Raw genomic sequence first — 16067 nt, forward strand, 5'->3', positions numbered from 1 at the left:
GAATTAAAACTTCAATTTAAATGTGGTTCACAGGTCAGAGTTGCTTTCACTACATATGTACAGTATCTCTAAGATGCCCTTTGATGGTGAATCCTAAGATTATTCATATTCATTTTATTATTTGGCATCATGTTCTCCTCCTCCACCAGTCTTACACACTGCTTGCTTTTAGATAACTTTATGCTGCTTTACTCCTGGTTCAAAAATCCAAGCAGGTCAGTTTGGTGGTTTGATGGCTTGTGATCATCCATCTTCATCTTGATTATATTCCAGAGGTTTTTAATTTAGTAAAATCAAGGAAAAACATCATCATTAACCATCATTATCATTAAGAACTTTCTTCTTAGAAATAAAAAGCCACAGCTGATGGAGAATGGTGTTTCTCAGAATTTGTAGAAATTCGGCGTGGTTGTTGTTTGTCAACCTATTCTTAAAATCAACTCCTTTTGAGTTGCTTTTCTCAGCCACTTCCCTATTTCTGTTGAATTGTGTTTTATTCTTGAGTTTACCTGCTTTCAGTTCTATTGTCCTGCACTTGGGTCTGTTTACTACCTGGTTCAGAGGGCTCACTTACTAGAGCGAGCCCAACCCCTACACTTTTACTCAAACAGCAATTTAATTTTTGACCGTAAACGACATCTCCCAGGAGATATTACGATGATGTACAAGATGATGCATCATTGTGGAAAAAAAATATGTCTCAGCTTTTATTCATATTTGAACAAAAAGTGGCATGTCCAAAATTATTCATACCCTTCTCAATAATTAATAGAAAAGCCTTTATTAGCTTTTACAGCAATCAAACGCTTCCTGTAATTGCTCACCAGCTTTTTGCATGTCTCCACTGGTATTTTTGCCCATTCATCTTTAACGATGAGCTCCAACTCTTTGAGGTTGGAGGGTCTCCTTGCCATCACCCTGTTCTTTAGCTCCCTCCACAGATTCTCAATTGGATTCAAGTCAGGACTCTGCCTGGGCCATTGCAAAACGTTAATGCTTTTGTCCGCTAACCATTTCTTCACCACAGCACCACTTGCTGTGTGTTTTGGGTCGTTGTCATGCTAAAATGTCCACTGGTTCCCAAGGCCAAGTTTCTCTACAGACTGCCTGATGTTGTTGTTGTTGAGAATCTTGATGTATTGCGCTTTTTTTATGGTGCCATTTACTGCGATCAAGTTTCATGGTCCTGAAAAACATTAGGTTCCCACCACCACGTTTGACAGTGGGGATGGTGATCTTAGGGTTGAAGGCTTCTCCTTTTTTACGCCAAACGAAGGATACGTCATTGTGACCAAACCATTAAATTTTTGTTTAATCTGACCATAAAACAGAAGACCAGAAGTCTTCTTCTTCTTTGTCCAGATGAGCATTTGCAAAGGTCAAGCGGGCTTTTGTGTGCCTTTTCTGGAGAAGTGGCGTCCTCCTTGGTCTGCGTCCATGGAATCCAGCAGTGTGCGCTGATCGTTGGACTGTCTTCCTTGAGATGTTGCCACCAGCAGAGACACCAGATTCACCAGAATGGCCTTGGTGGTGATCCTTGGATCTTTTTTCACCTCTCTCACTATCCTCTTGGCCAGCACATGTGTCAATTTTGGCTTCCGACCGCATCTTCTGAGATTTTCCACAGTGCAGAACTTTTTGTATTTTTTTAATAATACTTTGCACTGTAGCCACTGGAACTGGAAAACATTTAGATATGGCCTTATAGCCCTTTCCTGATTGTAAGCATCCTTAGTAAGCTCCTTTGTCTTAGCCATGACTGTCCACAAACCAACTGCAGAGAGCTGGTGTTTTTCACCTGTTGAGTTGATTAAAACGGCTGTTCCCAATGAATCAGGGTCATTAGGAGTAGAGACCGACCGATATGGGTTTTTCTAAGGCCGATGCCGATACCGATCATTAGTGGTCAGAGTCAGCCGATGGCCGATGTGACCTGCCGATTTTTAGGGCCGATATGCTATCGTATTATACTTATTTGGCATGCTTAAAATCATACTAGTAAGAGGAGGCACAACAGTTGTAAACTTCACACAATTTATTGAAAATAAGGTTAGCATTTTATAGTGATTTTAATGTTACTATATCACTATATGTTAATAAAAAAATATTAATTTTATTTAGATTGTATTATCCATAACATTTTATTTTATTCATTATATAACATATGTTCTATATACACTATATATTCATGTTTATAGTAGAAATATTATGTTGGCTATTATATAAAATTTACTGTAGGGGCCTACTAATTAACAAATGTATGACTTGTTGCAGTCTGTTAGTCTATTAATTATTCATTTTAATATGTTTAACAGAGTGCAAGAAGACTTCCATAATGTGACAACTTTAGATAGTTACTCCAAAACGGCAAAGCTCATTTCTTCTTCAACTCCATGCAGTTGAAAACGAATGGACATGGGAGGACAATGTTATAAAATGTTCACATTAGGGCTGCAGCTATTATTTTACAAAAATGGGTGACGTTTAAATTAAGAATAAAATTATAAATAATGCAAAAACAGACAGGTGCTGTAATTTAAATATAGCTTTATCTGTTTTTTTTTCTTCTTCAAATGAGCTCCTTAGCCAGAGAAACGCGTCTCATCAGCTGTACTGGAGGTTCGGTGCGTGAGCGGAAAATGAGTTGAGAAAGCTGAAGAGCGCGGACTTTATAGGTTCAGGATAAAATGAGCTTTTATCAGAAAAGTCTGGAGGGGGTTCTAAAGTAGAACCCGACAAAACAGAAAATTCTGCTCATCGTTTCATTTAATATCTAACAGCGCAAACCGCTTTAAACGGGTGAGTTTTACAGCAGAACAGCAGGAGGCGGCATGATTTAATGTCTGTTTGTAGTGAAGGAAAAAGAGATGTTTTATTTTAACTCCATTATTTTAGAAACTATTTGTTTTATTAATTCGTTTACAATAAAGCTTATTTATATATAAGGAGAAGTACAGTCCTCTAATCCTGACTAACCAGTAATTATTATTTCAGCGCAGCTGATGCTGCGAATATCCTTAAACAGTTTTAGTCCTGCCCTTTTTCATTTCGTCTAAAAATAATTTAAATACTGAAAATATCAAGTGTTAATTTGATTTTATTTACTTAGATTTTCGTTTCTGAAGAAGAGACGTCAGTTATTTTATACTAGAGCTTATAGATAGGGCTTGCCTTGCATAGTCAGGGCGCATTCCAAATGCACTCCTGCCATCAAAGCTAAGCATAGTTTCGTTTGGAGAGAAATGCTACAACACCGATGCAGTTGAAATTCTATTCTTTTTCAGTAAATGAAGCAACATCACAGATTACTAATCATGAGAGAAAATATAGACTTTGGGACACTGGATTGTAAAAATGGATGCCTTACCCGTTGAAAGTCTTGCTCACTCTTGAAACCTTGCGCTGCGTTCCAAGTAGCTGCCCGCAGATGTGCCGGATTAAAATCGGCGCGGCCAAATAAGAAAATCGGCCGATGCCGATTGATAAAAAAATAACAAAAATCGGCCGATTAAATCGGCTGGCCGATCGATCGGTCGGCCTCTAATTAGGAGGCTTTAAAACAGCTTGAACTATTTGAAATGGTATAGAACTTTGGGTTTTCCCATAGACTGTGACACTTTGCAAAGGGTATGAATAATTTTGGACATGCCACTTTTTGATCAAATGTGAATAAAAGCTGAGAAATATTTTTTTTCCACAATGATGCCTCTTGTACATCATCGTAATATCTCCTGGGAGATGCCTGTGTCGTTTTTTTAGTCAAAAATTAAATTGCTGGTTGAGTAAAAGTAACTTTAAGTCAAAATTTGCCAGGGGTCTGAATAATTTTGGACTCCACTATATATAGACACATATATATATATGTATGGTATATGGAGGTTCTTTATCAATTGAAGTGTTCTTCATGCATACAGATATTAAAAATATGTTTTTTTTATGGAACTAAAACACTTAATTCCTGTAATAAAGCCTAATATTTCTGGGTCTATAATAAGAAGGCACCATCTTGTGGTCATATTCTGAACTGGAGCCCACCACATCTTCTAAAATGATGGAAATCTGGCTGATGTTTAGCGAAAAAATTGACTGGAATATTACAGTGAATAGATAGTGATCTAAGCCTGATTTAGTTAATTATAGTTAATTATATTCACATTCTCACATAGTAAACGTGTAAAAGGTCATTGACTGTTGAAACACCCTGCTGTAGGGTTTATTTCTGGTTCTGTCTCTCTATGCTTGTCTGTCATGTTTATATATATATATATATATGTATTGCTGTGTCACGCAAGCATAGCGTAGCGGTTAGCTGTACCTAGGCCTCTGCAAATAACCTGCTCTCACTTTTTAATTTTATTTTTATGTGAAGCGGGGGATGTTTTTAGACTGCTGTTTTCCGTTCTCTATCTGTAGAAGCTCAGGTTCTCATCATGAGTTATACTCTATGGACAAAAGTGTTGGGACACCTGTTCATTTGTTTATACTGCGTTGTGGGAGTAAATGTCTCTAGTGTCCAGGTTGCATTTCTTTGAGGATTTAAATGCATTTATTCAAGGTTTAAAATGTTTAATTGCCGTGTAATATATATATACATATATATGTTAGGGGTGGGCAATAATGTATCGTATACAATATATCGTGACACAGAAAGATCATGATATTAAAAATCCATATCGTGATATAATAGAGATGTTCTGTCTTAAAAGTAGTCTATTATTTACTGTGAAGCTTTAGGTGTATTTATTGTAAAATTGTTTTAGTTTGCAGTTTTTAATGCATGCACTAAATATTGTGCAATATTCTTTGCTGCATTATATTATTTTATGTTATATTATTTATTTTGCCACATTGATTATACTGTTATACTTTTATACTATATTCCTGAAATTATTAAACTATTTTTCTCTTTTACTATATCACCAAGTATATCGTTATCGCAAAAAAAACTTAAATAATAAAATATCAAAATATCGTGATATTATTTTAGAGCCATATCGCCCACCCCTAATATATATATATATACCAAAAGGTAATTTAAGATTTTTATCTACAAGTACTACGCAACCAGCACCATGTTGTATCCTAGAATTTATATAAAAAAAAAAAAAAACACTGCATATTCAGCAGAAAAGAGGTTCATGTGATAGCAATTATTGATGCAAAACCATCAGTGGGCATCACTGGCAGTGCTGCTCACAAGACGCTGTTATTTTCATTTCCAGCAGCAACACTGCGGTGTTTAAAAACTCAAGCAGCACTGCTGCGTCTGATCTAGCACTCATACCAGCTCAAAACCCTCACCAACACACTAATCACCATTGCCAGTACAGTCACTGCAGTTCTGAGAATGACCAATCACTCAAATAATAGCTGCTCTGTGGTGGTCCTGTTGGGTCCTGACTAGGGGTGGGCAAAATTATATCGTATGCAATATATCGTGACACAGAAAGATCGTGCTATTAAAAATCCATATCGTGATATAATAGGGATGTTTTACTGTTTCTATTTTTCTGTAAATGCAGAGAATTCGGCAACAGAACGGCTCTCTGAAAGAGAAGTATGGACTGACCACTGAGACGGGAGGACTCAAAGAAAACATAAAGAAAAACCGATACAAGGACATTCTGCCCTGTGAGTAACATACTATTATTATATACCGTACTTTATATTCAAGAATTACTGTAAAATATTCAATTACTACCATATTTTATTTACTAACTACTATGTATCATTTAGTAATTACGATGACGTTTTTAGTTACTACCATCAATTAGTAGTTACTATGTATTATTTTGTAATTACAATGATGTAATTAGTAACTACTATGTATTATTTTGTAATTACAATGAAGTATTTAGTAACCACTTTCAATTATTTAGTAGTTACCATGTATCATGGCCATATCAGGGTATTATTTAAGGTGTAGAGTGGTAAAGCGTGGTCTCCAGCTGGGAATCAAACCCTACTCTACCACATGAGGGCAGTATTGTTATCCGTTGTTATTGTGGATTGAGAGACGTATAATGTAACTCTAAACAGCGTTAATTTATTTTTTCTTTTCTCAGATGACCAGACCCGCATCTACCTGAGCCCAACCCCACCTGAATATAATTCTGATTATATTAACGCCAGTTTCCTCACGGTAAAGCTCAAAAGAGGGTCATTATTAGTATACCATGACTTTTGGTCCTACTAAAATAAAAAAAATACATAAGCTTTTTTAATCTATTGTCTAATTATTGTATTTATAAGACTTTAGACCAAATCCTATTTTTCTAGCTGAAAGACTTTTTGTCTTGCATTTTTTGTCTTGTCATGCATGCGACAACTGTAGTAAAAATTGGCACTGATAGCTGTGTTTAGATTACAGACGAATCAGATTTGTATCTGAATGGGTTGCTATGGTAACAAGTTCAGTATCAACACTTTAATGCTGGGGTTGTCAATTTTTCACAAATAGAAATAACCCTTCGAGCAGACACTACATCTGAGCGTCTCTCTCACTCTCTCTTCTTTTCTCTCTGACTATCGCTTATTTTCTCTCTCTCTCTCTCTTGCTCTCTCTCATTCTCTCTCTCTGTCTCTTCATCTTTCTCTCCTTCTCTCTTTCACTCTCTTTCTCTCTCTCACTCTTTCTCTTTCTTACTCTCTGACTCTCACTTTTCCTCTCACTCTCTCTCCTCTTTCTCTCTTACACTCATTCTTTCACACACTCGCTTACCCCCACTCTATTAATCTCTCTGTCTTTTTCTGTCTCTTTCTCTTGACTGGGAGAAAGTTCTCTCGCTCACATTCTCACTCCCTCTCACTCTCTCACTCTTTCTCTTTCTTACTCTCTGACTCTCACTTTTCCTCTCAGTCTCTCTCCCTCTCTCACTCTTTCTCTCACACACTCACCTTTTCATACACTCGCTCACTCCCACTCTATCAATCTCTTTCTCTTTCTCTCTCTCTCTTTCACTCTCTTTCTCTCTCTCACTCTTTCTCTTTCTTACTCTCTGACTCTCACTTTTCCTCTCAGTCTCTCTCCTGCTCTCGCTTTCTCTTTCATACACTCGCTCACTCCCACTCTATCAATCTCTCTCTCCTTGAGTAAAATGAACATTGTTGTTTTATTCTATAAACTACAGACAACATTTCTCCTAAATTCCAAATAAAAATATTCTCATTTAGAGCATTTATTTACAGGAAATGAGAAATGACTGAAATAACAAAAAAGATGCAGAACTTTCAGACCTCAAATAATGCAAAGAAAACAATAAAGTTTATATTCCTAAAGTTTTAAGAGTTCAGAAATCAATATTTGGTGGAATAACCCTGGTTGGTTTTTAATCACAGTTTTTAATTCATGCATCTTGGCATCATGTTCTTCTCCTCCACCAGTCTTACACACTGCTTTTGGATAACTTTATGCTGCTTTACTCCTGGTGCAAAAAAATCTAGCAGTTCAGTTTGGTGGTTTGATGGTTTGTGATCATCCATCTTCCTCTTGATTATATTGCAGAGGTTTTCAATTTGGTAAAATCAAAGAAACTCATCATTTTTAAGTGATTTCTTACTTTTTTTTCCAGAGCTGTATATATATATGTATATATATATATGTATATATGTACGCCAAATTGGTAGCAGGAGGTCTTGTTGTTGATATGATCCTGTGTTTCCACTAGGGGGCGGCTGAGAATAAGACATACATCGCCACTCAGGGCCCTCTGAGCAGCACGGTGGTGGATTTCTGGCGTATGACTTGGCAGTATAATGTTCAGGTAAATGCAGGTAGATGATGATCTCAAAAAAATATATATATATATTATTGAAAAGTTACTTTATTTCCGTAATTCAGTTCAAAATGTGAAACTCATATTATATTATATTATATAGATGTATTACACACACAGAGTGATCTATTTCAAGGGTTTATTTCAATGAAAAATCTTCCTCCAGACTCTGCTTCCTCGATTTTTCCAAATGAAATGTAAAATTTACTGATGATCAGTGATGGTTTGGAGAGACATGTCCGTCATCTGCTGGTGTTGATCCACTGTGACACTGTTTAAACCCAACTGTTTAGATAAACCAGGGTCTGACTAGAAAACATAACATAACAAGGGAAAAATAGACGATTACAGTAGATAATTTATTGTTTGTGTGTATTTCTCTTTGATGTTTGAGGATTTGGTAAGAAAGTAAGTAAGAAAGCTGTTGTTCTTCACTGTAAAGTGTATTTTAAAAATTGATGCTCGTAGCTGATAAATAATGTAGCCATGGTTAAACTGCCTCTGTTTGGATTTTTGCATGATTAAGAGAGTTTATTCTGTTTTTGTAGGTCATAGTCATGGCCTGTAAGGAGTTCGAGATGGGGAAGGTAATGTTGTTGTTGTTTTTCTGTCTTTATGAACAAAATTGACTTCTTTTAAACAATATTGAGAGATGGGGCAAAGTGACTTAATACATAAAACTAAAAAAATATGTCTATATATATTATTTGTAAAATATTAATTCATTAAAATTAGAATATCCTTTTAAGAAGAAATGGTTAAGTATAGCTGCTAGCTGGAATTTTCCCTTTTCGTTAAAATAACCTTATGTCTAATAAGGTAAACATTTGTATCCGTAACTGGCAACCAGTATCTGTCATTGACATGGAGAAAGTTTTTTTTTTTTTTCCCATTCCTCCATGCAGAATTCTTTCAGCTCTAAAGGTCTCAGGTGTTAATTACATATACAGTCTGTATCAAATCACCCCTAAGCACCTCAATAGATCTCAATAGTTTAAGATCTGGACTTGAATTCAGTGAAATGTTTTGAGTCATTGTCATGTTGCATGGTCCACCTCCACTTCAGCTTTGGGTTTTGGACAGATGATCCCACATTTTCTTCAAAACGCTCCGGCAATTTGTCTCTTTAAAAAAAAAGTTAAGATTAATTCGGCCCATTGTTCCTGAAGTTCAGGTCTATGTGTAGGTCTATTCTGATATTTTATATGTATTACGTTGTACACTTATAAATACATATTTTAAATACATTCTTTTAAGTACATCTCTTCACAAGTTTAGATGTTTTCCTACATGTATTAATGATTGTTGAAGAAATATTAATGAAAAAGATTTTTATTGTTTTACACATAAAAAATAGAAAGTAATATGTTTTATTTTATTATTTTTTTTATTATACACTTATTATACGCTTAACCTCATTGGTTAGCAGTTTTTAAAACAACCGTCAAGAAGCGTCATCTCACGGGACGGCTTGAAAAGCCCATACCTGTATATCTTGCGAGGTTTTATCATGTTAGTGAGGTTGAAAACTGGCCAACATGCTCAGAGAAGGCATTACCACCCACAGTGGACAATGCAGTGGGTGTTAATGATTGTACAAACAAACAAATAGCTCAGAAATCACATTTACATTCAATTTCAAGTTCTGGGATATAATACTTGTCCCTGTCTCATGAATTTTGGCATGCCAGTATAATTCATTCACTGATCAATATTCAATCCCATTACTCACACACTTTCCATCCCTCTCTCTCTCTCTCTCTCTCTCTCTGAAGAAAAAATGTGAGGTCTACTGGGGTTCTTTATCAGAACCGTCCACTTTTGGGCCCTTCACTGTCTCAACTGTGAGTACATTTTAATCAAAACTGTTTTTTTTATAGGTTTTAATTCTATTACCTATGATTATATTTATTATTATGTAATTATTGATTCTATAAGTGACAAAATACACTTTGTCTTTATTTCTGGCAACCAGTATCTAACAACCAGTATCTAACAACCAGTATCTAACAACCAGTATCTGAGATTGACTGGGAGAAAGATTTTTCCTATTCCTCCATGCAGAATTCTTTCAGCTCTAAATGTCTAAAATATAAAAAGTAATGAAAATGTATTATTTAGTATTTTTTTGAGGATGACTCAAAATTATTATTATTGACCACCACACATGCTGTGTTAAAGGAAGTGCTAATGCTGAAATTCCTCTGTGCTGTAATTGTTCTGCAGGTGGAAGAGTCGTGCCCGAATGAGGAAGTAATAGTGCGGACGTTGGCGGTGCAATACTGTGATGTACGTTCCACACGTGCAAGTGCTCTGACAGGGATGTACTGTACTGGAGGGGAATGTGGAGTAAAAATAGGAAGGCAGTGATTGGCACATTTTTTAGGCCTTTTAACCAATGTCCTGGAGTATTAGTCAAACTAAATTCATTTAAACTATAAAGAAAAACATATGAAATTATTTTAGTACGCAAGTACTAAAGTACTGTATCTGTATCTACTGGAGTATTACTTTTACTTTACTACTGTACTTAAGTACTAAAATTCTGTATCTGTACTCTAATACTGGAGTAACTCATTGTTACAATTATAAAATTGTTAGAAATCATTCTAAACCCACATTATCACTAAATCCAGAGCGGTAGATGATCTGCACTGTCACTAGGTTTGATAAGGCTGCTCATCATTGAAAAAATGAATCTAGATCTTAAAGAAGTTAAAGAGGAGAAGAAAATATGATGTTTGGTTATAAACACAAACTCAAGTTAACGCAAGTTATCATAGTTTCATTGCTGCTCTGTTTGTAGCTGCGCTCTTTGAGTAATACATGAAGAGCTTCGGTTACAGTGCATTACCGGCTGATAGCGGTACTCATAGAACGCCTCTCAGCCGTTTATTAAGAGTGTATTTCTGTTTGCAGGAAACTCGAACTGTGTCTCACTTCCAGTACACTGCATGGCCGGATCATGGAATACCGTATGTGCCTGATGGCATTCTGGGAATGATGGAGTTGACTAGTATGAGACAACGTCACCATACTGGACCATTACTTGTCCACTGCAGGTCTGTCTCTCTGTCTGTCTGTTTTAGAGCCTTTATTTTCTCTACCCGAACCCACCTCATTTCTCGGGCCGGGTCGGGTCGGGCTCCAGAAAATAGTCTGAGATGAAGGCGTCTGTGTTTTTAATTATATATTTATTTTATTTAAAGCTCTGGCGTGATAATCACAATATAGCCAAGTAACCAATTATTATTGTTAACAAAAAACGAACGAAATAACGAAAATAGAAATAATAAACTGAAAATATAACTAGATAAAATTATATTTAGTTATAAAACTAACTAAAAAGAAATAAACTTAGTGATAGAATACCCTTTGTTTTCGTGTTTGTTAAATTATTTATAAATTATATGAATTAAATAATAGTTCTATGCTTCTTAAAGCAGCACTAGGTAGGATTTTCTTGATTTTTGATCCTTTTACAGAAGTAAAATTACAGCTTGAAACTCACTGCAGCACTGCATTGAGGTGTAATAGGAGGAACAGCGGTGCTCTCGTGTCTGTGCCGGAGCTCCTCTGAGCTCAAATCAGACTCTGTAAGTTTTCTGAGGCGGCCGCGAACAAACGCTCGCGAGAACTGCGACCTGCTTTCCGACCTTTAGTTCTAACAGTTCTACAAGGACTACTGATTCATTCTTTACAAACTAACATACAGACACTCTGGCAGAAGCTGGAAAGAGACCGAATATGTCTGTGAAAGCCAGAAAACGAGAAAGAGAAACTAAAATACGCCTAAAACATTTATTACACTCTACAACTGTAGGGGGAGCCCACGAGCACAAAATCTCTCAATCCTACCTAGTGGAGCTTTAAGTGTTGCAGTGTTAATTGACATCATTCTGAACACATTTCGATCATTTAAACAGCCTGAAAACAGACAGTTTATGGCTCGGGCCGGGTCGGGTTGGATTTTTAGGGCCCGATTTAAGCTCTAGTCTGTTTGTCTGTCTTTTTTTCACTCATGCACACACACACACACACACACACACTCGCACTAATCAAATCATCAACAGCTTTCTCAGTCACACACTTCAAAACTGGCCGTCCTCTCCATGACTAACCGACTGTTTTTCACCACCTCTGACAAATGACCCATCTGCCCATGAAAATTCATCAGAGTGAGGCGCTCTCTGTACCTCCCCACCCCATGCATTTTAATCCCGCCATTTGAATGAAGCGAGACATGTTAAATATTCAGCACCTGATGTAGCGCTGCGGCAGCCAGTTAACTCGCAGACTTCTGCACAAATTCGCTCATTACCCTCGCGCTATAATGTATGGGAGGCGCTCTGTCCGACAATATGGACGCCGCTTCCTCGCTGACCTCCACAGTGGCGGCGGCGGCGGCAGGAATGGGCTGGATTGTGTTGAGTGATTGGGGTTGATTGCCTCTCGCTTCTCTGCTTTCGCAGCGCCGGCTGTGGAAGGACCGGGGTGATCTGTGCCATCGACTACATTAATGACCTTCTGCAGCAAAAGGTACGCAAAGAATGAGAGAAAGAAAGAAAGAAGGAAAGAGTCACCAAACGATGAGTGTAAAAATGTGTCCGTTCTCTCTCAGAGTCCTGCAGTTACCTCATGAAAATGATTAGTGCTTTTAAGGTAACCACAGAATGCATATATGTAGTAAAAAGGTGTAAAATATACAGGTGTGTGAAACTAAATGTGAAACTCTTATATTATATAGATGCATTACAGCCAATGAAAACCCAAAAAATCAGAAAATTCTCAGAAAATTAAAATATTATAAAAGACCACTTTTTGGCACTTTTTCGGCAGTGTGGGCCAAAGTGTGCCAAGTCCTGCTGGAAAATGAAATCCACATCTACATAATAAAAGTTGTCACTAGCAGAGGAAAGAATGAATTGCTGTAAGATTTAGACTTGATAATAAAACACAGTGGATCAACACCAGCAGATGACAGACATGTCTCTCCAAACCATCAATGATCATCAGTAAATTTCACATTTCATTTAAAGGAAATCAAGGGATCAGAGTCTGGAGGAAGAGTGGAGAGACACACAGTCCAAACTGCTCGAGGTCTAGTGTGAAGTTTCCACCAATCAGTGATATTTACTTCCTAGGACAGCTTTAAAAGTATAGATAGATAGATGATTAAAATCAAAAAACCTTTATTTAAACTAGGAATGCATTAAGGGTGGCCCTCATTTTTACAGTGTAGCCGAGCCAAGACATAGAATATAGACTGAAAATGAAAATTCAGCATTTACATAATATAAAATAAAATTTAGAACAAAATGAGGAATATAATATGAGCAAACTATAAAAGTATTAAAAATGATCAGCAGTCAACAACAAAGCAGCAACATTAAATAAAAAAAATAAATAAAGCAAATAATACCAAACATAAACCATTCAAATGTAGGAATAAAACGGCTTATAAAGAAGACAATAAAATAAAATAGAATAATAAAAGAAAAAAGGTATAAAAGACAAAAAGACAACATGTTTTTTATTTGACAGAAAATTGATGAAGATTTCAGCATCATGGACATCGTTCTGGACCTGAGGAGACAAAGACCAGCAGCTGTTCAGACTAAGGTATAGTAAATCTAACCTAATATAATATTAATGGCTATTAATTATTGTGTTTATTTATTTATTTGATGCTGAATATTGAATATTGATTGATTTGATTGTTTTGTGCATGTTATTTCAGGAGCAGTATGAATTTGTGTTTCACACTGTGGCTCAGATGTTTGAGAAGTTCCTGAAGCAGAAGCAGAGGGTAGGATTATAGTTTATACTGACCACACCTTTTTATTAATGCAATCAGCCAATCGTGTGGCAGAATGTGATCTCGGGCCCCGTCCGCACATGTACAGATATCGTCTTTGAACCAGTGTTAATTTCCTTATCGAAAACTATGGCGAAAACAATATTCAATGACGACCTAGAAGAATGATCTCCTTTTTAAAAAAAAATCCCCATAAACACACTCCTAAACCTTGTGGAAAGCTTTACTAGAAGATTTAAAGATGTTGTAACTACTAAAGGGTGGTCCAACATCATGTTAAACCTTATGGATTAATAATGGGAATTCACTCAAGTTTATATGCATCGGGGTATAGCACTACATCCAATTGGGAATCAAATTTACACTTACACAACTTGCAATTGCAATTCAATTGCATTTAATGGACATTTACTTGAATGTCAGTTGAGCATCAACCATGCGTCAACTATGGACCATCCAAATAAAGAGTTTGTTTATGTTTTTCCTCATAATAAAAGCTCATCAGCGTGTCCTACTTCTCATATTCTCACATTTTATTGTTTTAGTGCTTCAGGTTTGAGAACAGATTCTGTCCAAATATGACGAAAGCCGTTTATCTGTTATGGCATCTCTCGCATTACTTCCTCAACATCTGAGTGCTTAAATAAAACCGACGGCAGCAGGAAACCCGCAACGTGCTTCCTCTATGCAAATACTGGAGCAACAGCCCCAGCTACACCCTGACAGAGTGCTCCTCACTCTTTAGCTGGGTGGTTGGTTTGATCGTGGCTGATCTTCTCCTGCTGTCCTTCTTTAAGTTCTATTTAAGTTCTATTTTCTTTGGGCGTTTCAGGGATCTCCGTCTTTCTACAGCAATGTGGTTCCTCCAAAACCAGCAGTGAGGTCAGTCTCCATCGGCGGCAACAGAAGCTTCGACCCAACGACAAGGTAATAACACACACACACACACATGCGCACACACACACACACATACAAAAACACAGTAGCAGTCTCAGCATGCTGGGTTGTTTGCGGTCTCTGTGATTAAGAACCACAGGACAGAAAACAGCGAGTGGCCAATTTAAGAAAACTGCATGCAACAAAACATCCAGTAAACAGGATAAAACAGCGGCGATTACGAGAGATAAAGCTGTATATGTGCGTCCAGGGAGATTTCAGAGTTTTCACACTTATGCCGAACAATTGCGTCCGAATCCAGGAGCGATTCTGATATCATTTGGTGAGGGAGGTGCTCAGTATTGCTGCACAAAAAAAAAAACAAAAAAAAAAAAACTTAAAATTGGGCTCCTTAATGTGATTTTTAAGTCAGAAAATATTTACAATGTTTACAATATTGAAATACAACAAATATTGAATTGCACCTTAAAAAATATATATCAAACTAATCGCCTCAACTAACTTTATTATGTTTCTGTGTTGGAAAAATGTACAAATTGTAGTTAAACCCAATTAAAGCCAAGCCAACTACTTCGAACATTTTGTCCCTTTAGTTGAAGTGTTTTCTCCTGATGTTGGTCACGCTATTTGCATTTTGGGCACGTCCTCCCACTTCTAATTCACCATCAGTGTGTAGTCTTTCCCCCCAGGCTGCTGCTGCTGCCTTCTCTTGGGATTTATATACTGTATTTGTTGTATAATAGTGATTTATAGCCTGATCTCAGTGTTATAGGCTATAAGAGCAAGCTGCAATAGTTACTATGTGTTTTGTGTCGCTGAATGCATTTAGAGTACGAAAAAGAAGATTTGTAATATTCATAAATTGCCAGTTCCCAGTTGCTACATTAAATTAATAAAAATATAATGCTGCGCCCACTGCATTTAGTTGATCCTAAAACATAGTCGGCAAAACTTACGATATACATGTCGAAGAACTTAAATCACAGAACGAAAAAAAACCCACAAATTTATTTTTTTAAGTTGGTATTTAATATTTGAAATATATGTTTTAATACAAATAAAAAGTTCATTATCATGGCTAAGGATTTCTAGTTACCACAACTGCCTGGGGTTTTCTTCAAAATTAAAAAAAAATCTAGCACAATAAATGTTGAGTTTTCTCAATTTTTTTATTTCAATTTTTAATAAAGTACTTTGCTTCAATAATACAAAAAGAAACTCAATTGCACAATTCTATTGTCACTTTTTTAGTGTACAAGTTTGCAAAAGCTTTAGCATTTTGCTACCTTTTATTATTTAACTTAGCTGCAAACACTCCAGTGGTGGTGAGGAACAGCGCTCACTTTTGGGATGCCTTGCATTTTTCTCCATGGTCTCCAAAAAGCTGAGATTGTTGCAGTACCCTCGCTCCAGTCCTACAACAGTATGGGTTAATTATGATCTACTGATTGCAAGGGGAGATAATGTATAATGTGATAAGTTGAAGCAATGGAGTTGAAGCAGTCCCATTACAAAATTAACCATTCACACAACCCTACACACAGCACTGGGAGCAGATAGCTACTACACCTGCAGCG

The 16067-nt window shown here is 36.5% G+C and overlaps 2 protein-coding genes and 1 long non-coding RNA gene across 4 annotated transcripts in view; 2 read left to right on the top strand and 1 right to left on the bottom strand.

The window, feature by feature from the left end:
- Positions 1-16067, top strand: part of si:dkey-8e10.3 (serine/threonine-protein kinase SBK1) — a 426835-nt gene that overhangs the window by 316361 nt on the left and 94407 nt on the right. The window lies entirely within an intron of this gene.
- The window catches only part of LOC125806217 (uncharacterized), a 185599-nt gene that overhangs the window by 103143 nt on the left and 66389 nt on the right, over positions 1-16067 (bottom strand). The window lies entirely within an intron of this gene.
- ptpn18 (protein tyrosine phosphatase non-receptor type 18) overlaps positions 1-16067 on the top strand; it is a 44148-nt gene that overhangs the window by 10164 nt on the left and 17917 nt on the right. The window contains exons 2-12 of one of the 2 annotated variants that reach the window (XM_022670618.2): positions 5523-5631; positions 6066-6142; positions 7668-7763; positions 8324-8362; positions 9551-9619; positions 10002-10064; positions 10695-10837; positions 12248-12314; positions 13320-13397; positions 13516-13584; positions 14426-14520. In XM_022670618.2, coding sequence (XP_022526339.2) covers positions 5523-5631; positions 6066-6142; positions 7668-7763; positions 8324-8362; positions 9551-9619; positions 10002-10064; positions 10695-10837; positions 12248-12314; positions 13320-13397; positions 13516-13584; positions 14426-14520 — 905 coding nt within the window. The remainder of the gene's footprint in view (positions 1-5522; positions 5632-6065; positions 6143-7667; positions 7764-8323; positions 8363-9550; positions 9620-10001; positions 10065-10694; positions 10838-12247; positions 12315-13319; positions 13398-13515; positions 13585-14425; positions 14521-16067) is intronic. The other variant, XM_049486223.1, reaches the window with a different exon arrangement.

Source organism: Astyanax mexicanus, chromosome 12 (assembly GCF_023375975.1).
Source record: "Astyanax mexicanus isolate ESR-SI-001 chromosome 12, AstMex3_surface, whole genome shotgun sequence".
Classification (NCBI taxonomy): Eukaryota; Metazoa; Chordata; class Actinopteri; order Characiformes; family Acestrorhamphidae; genus Astyanax; species Astyanax mexicanus.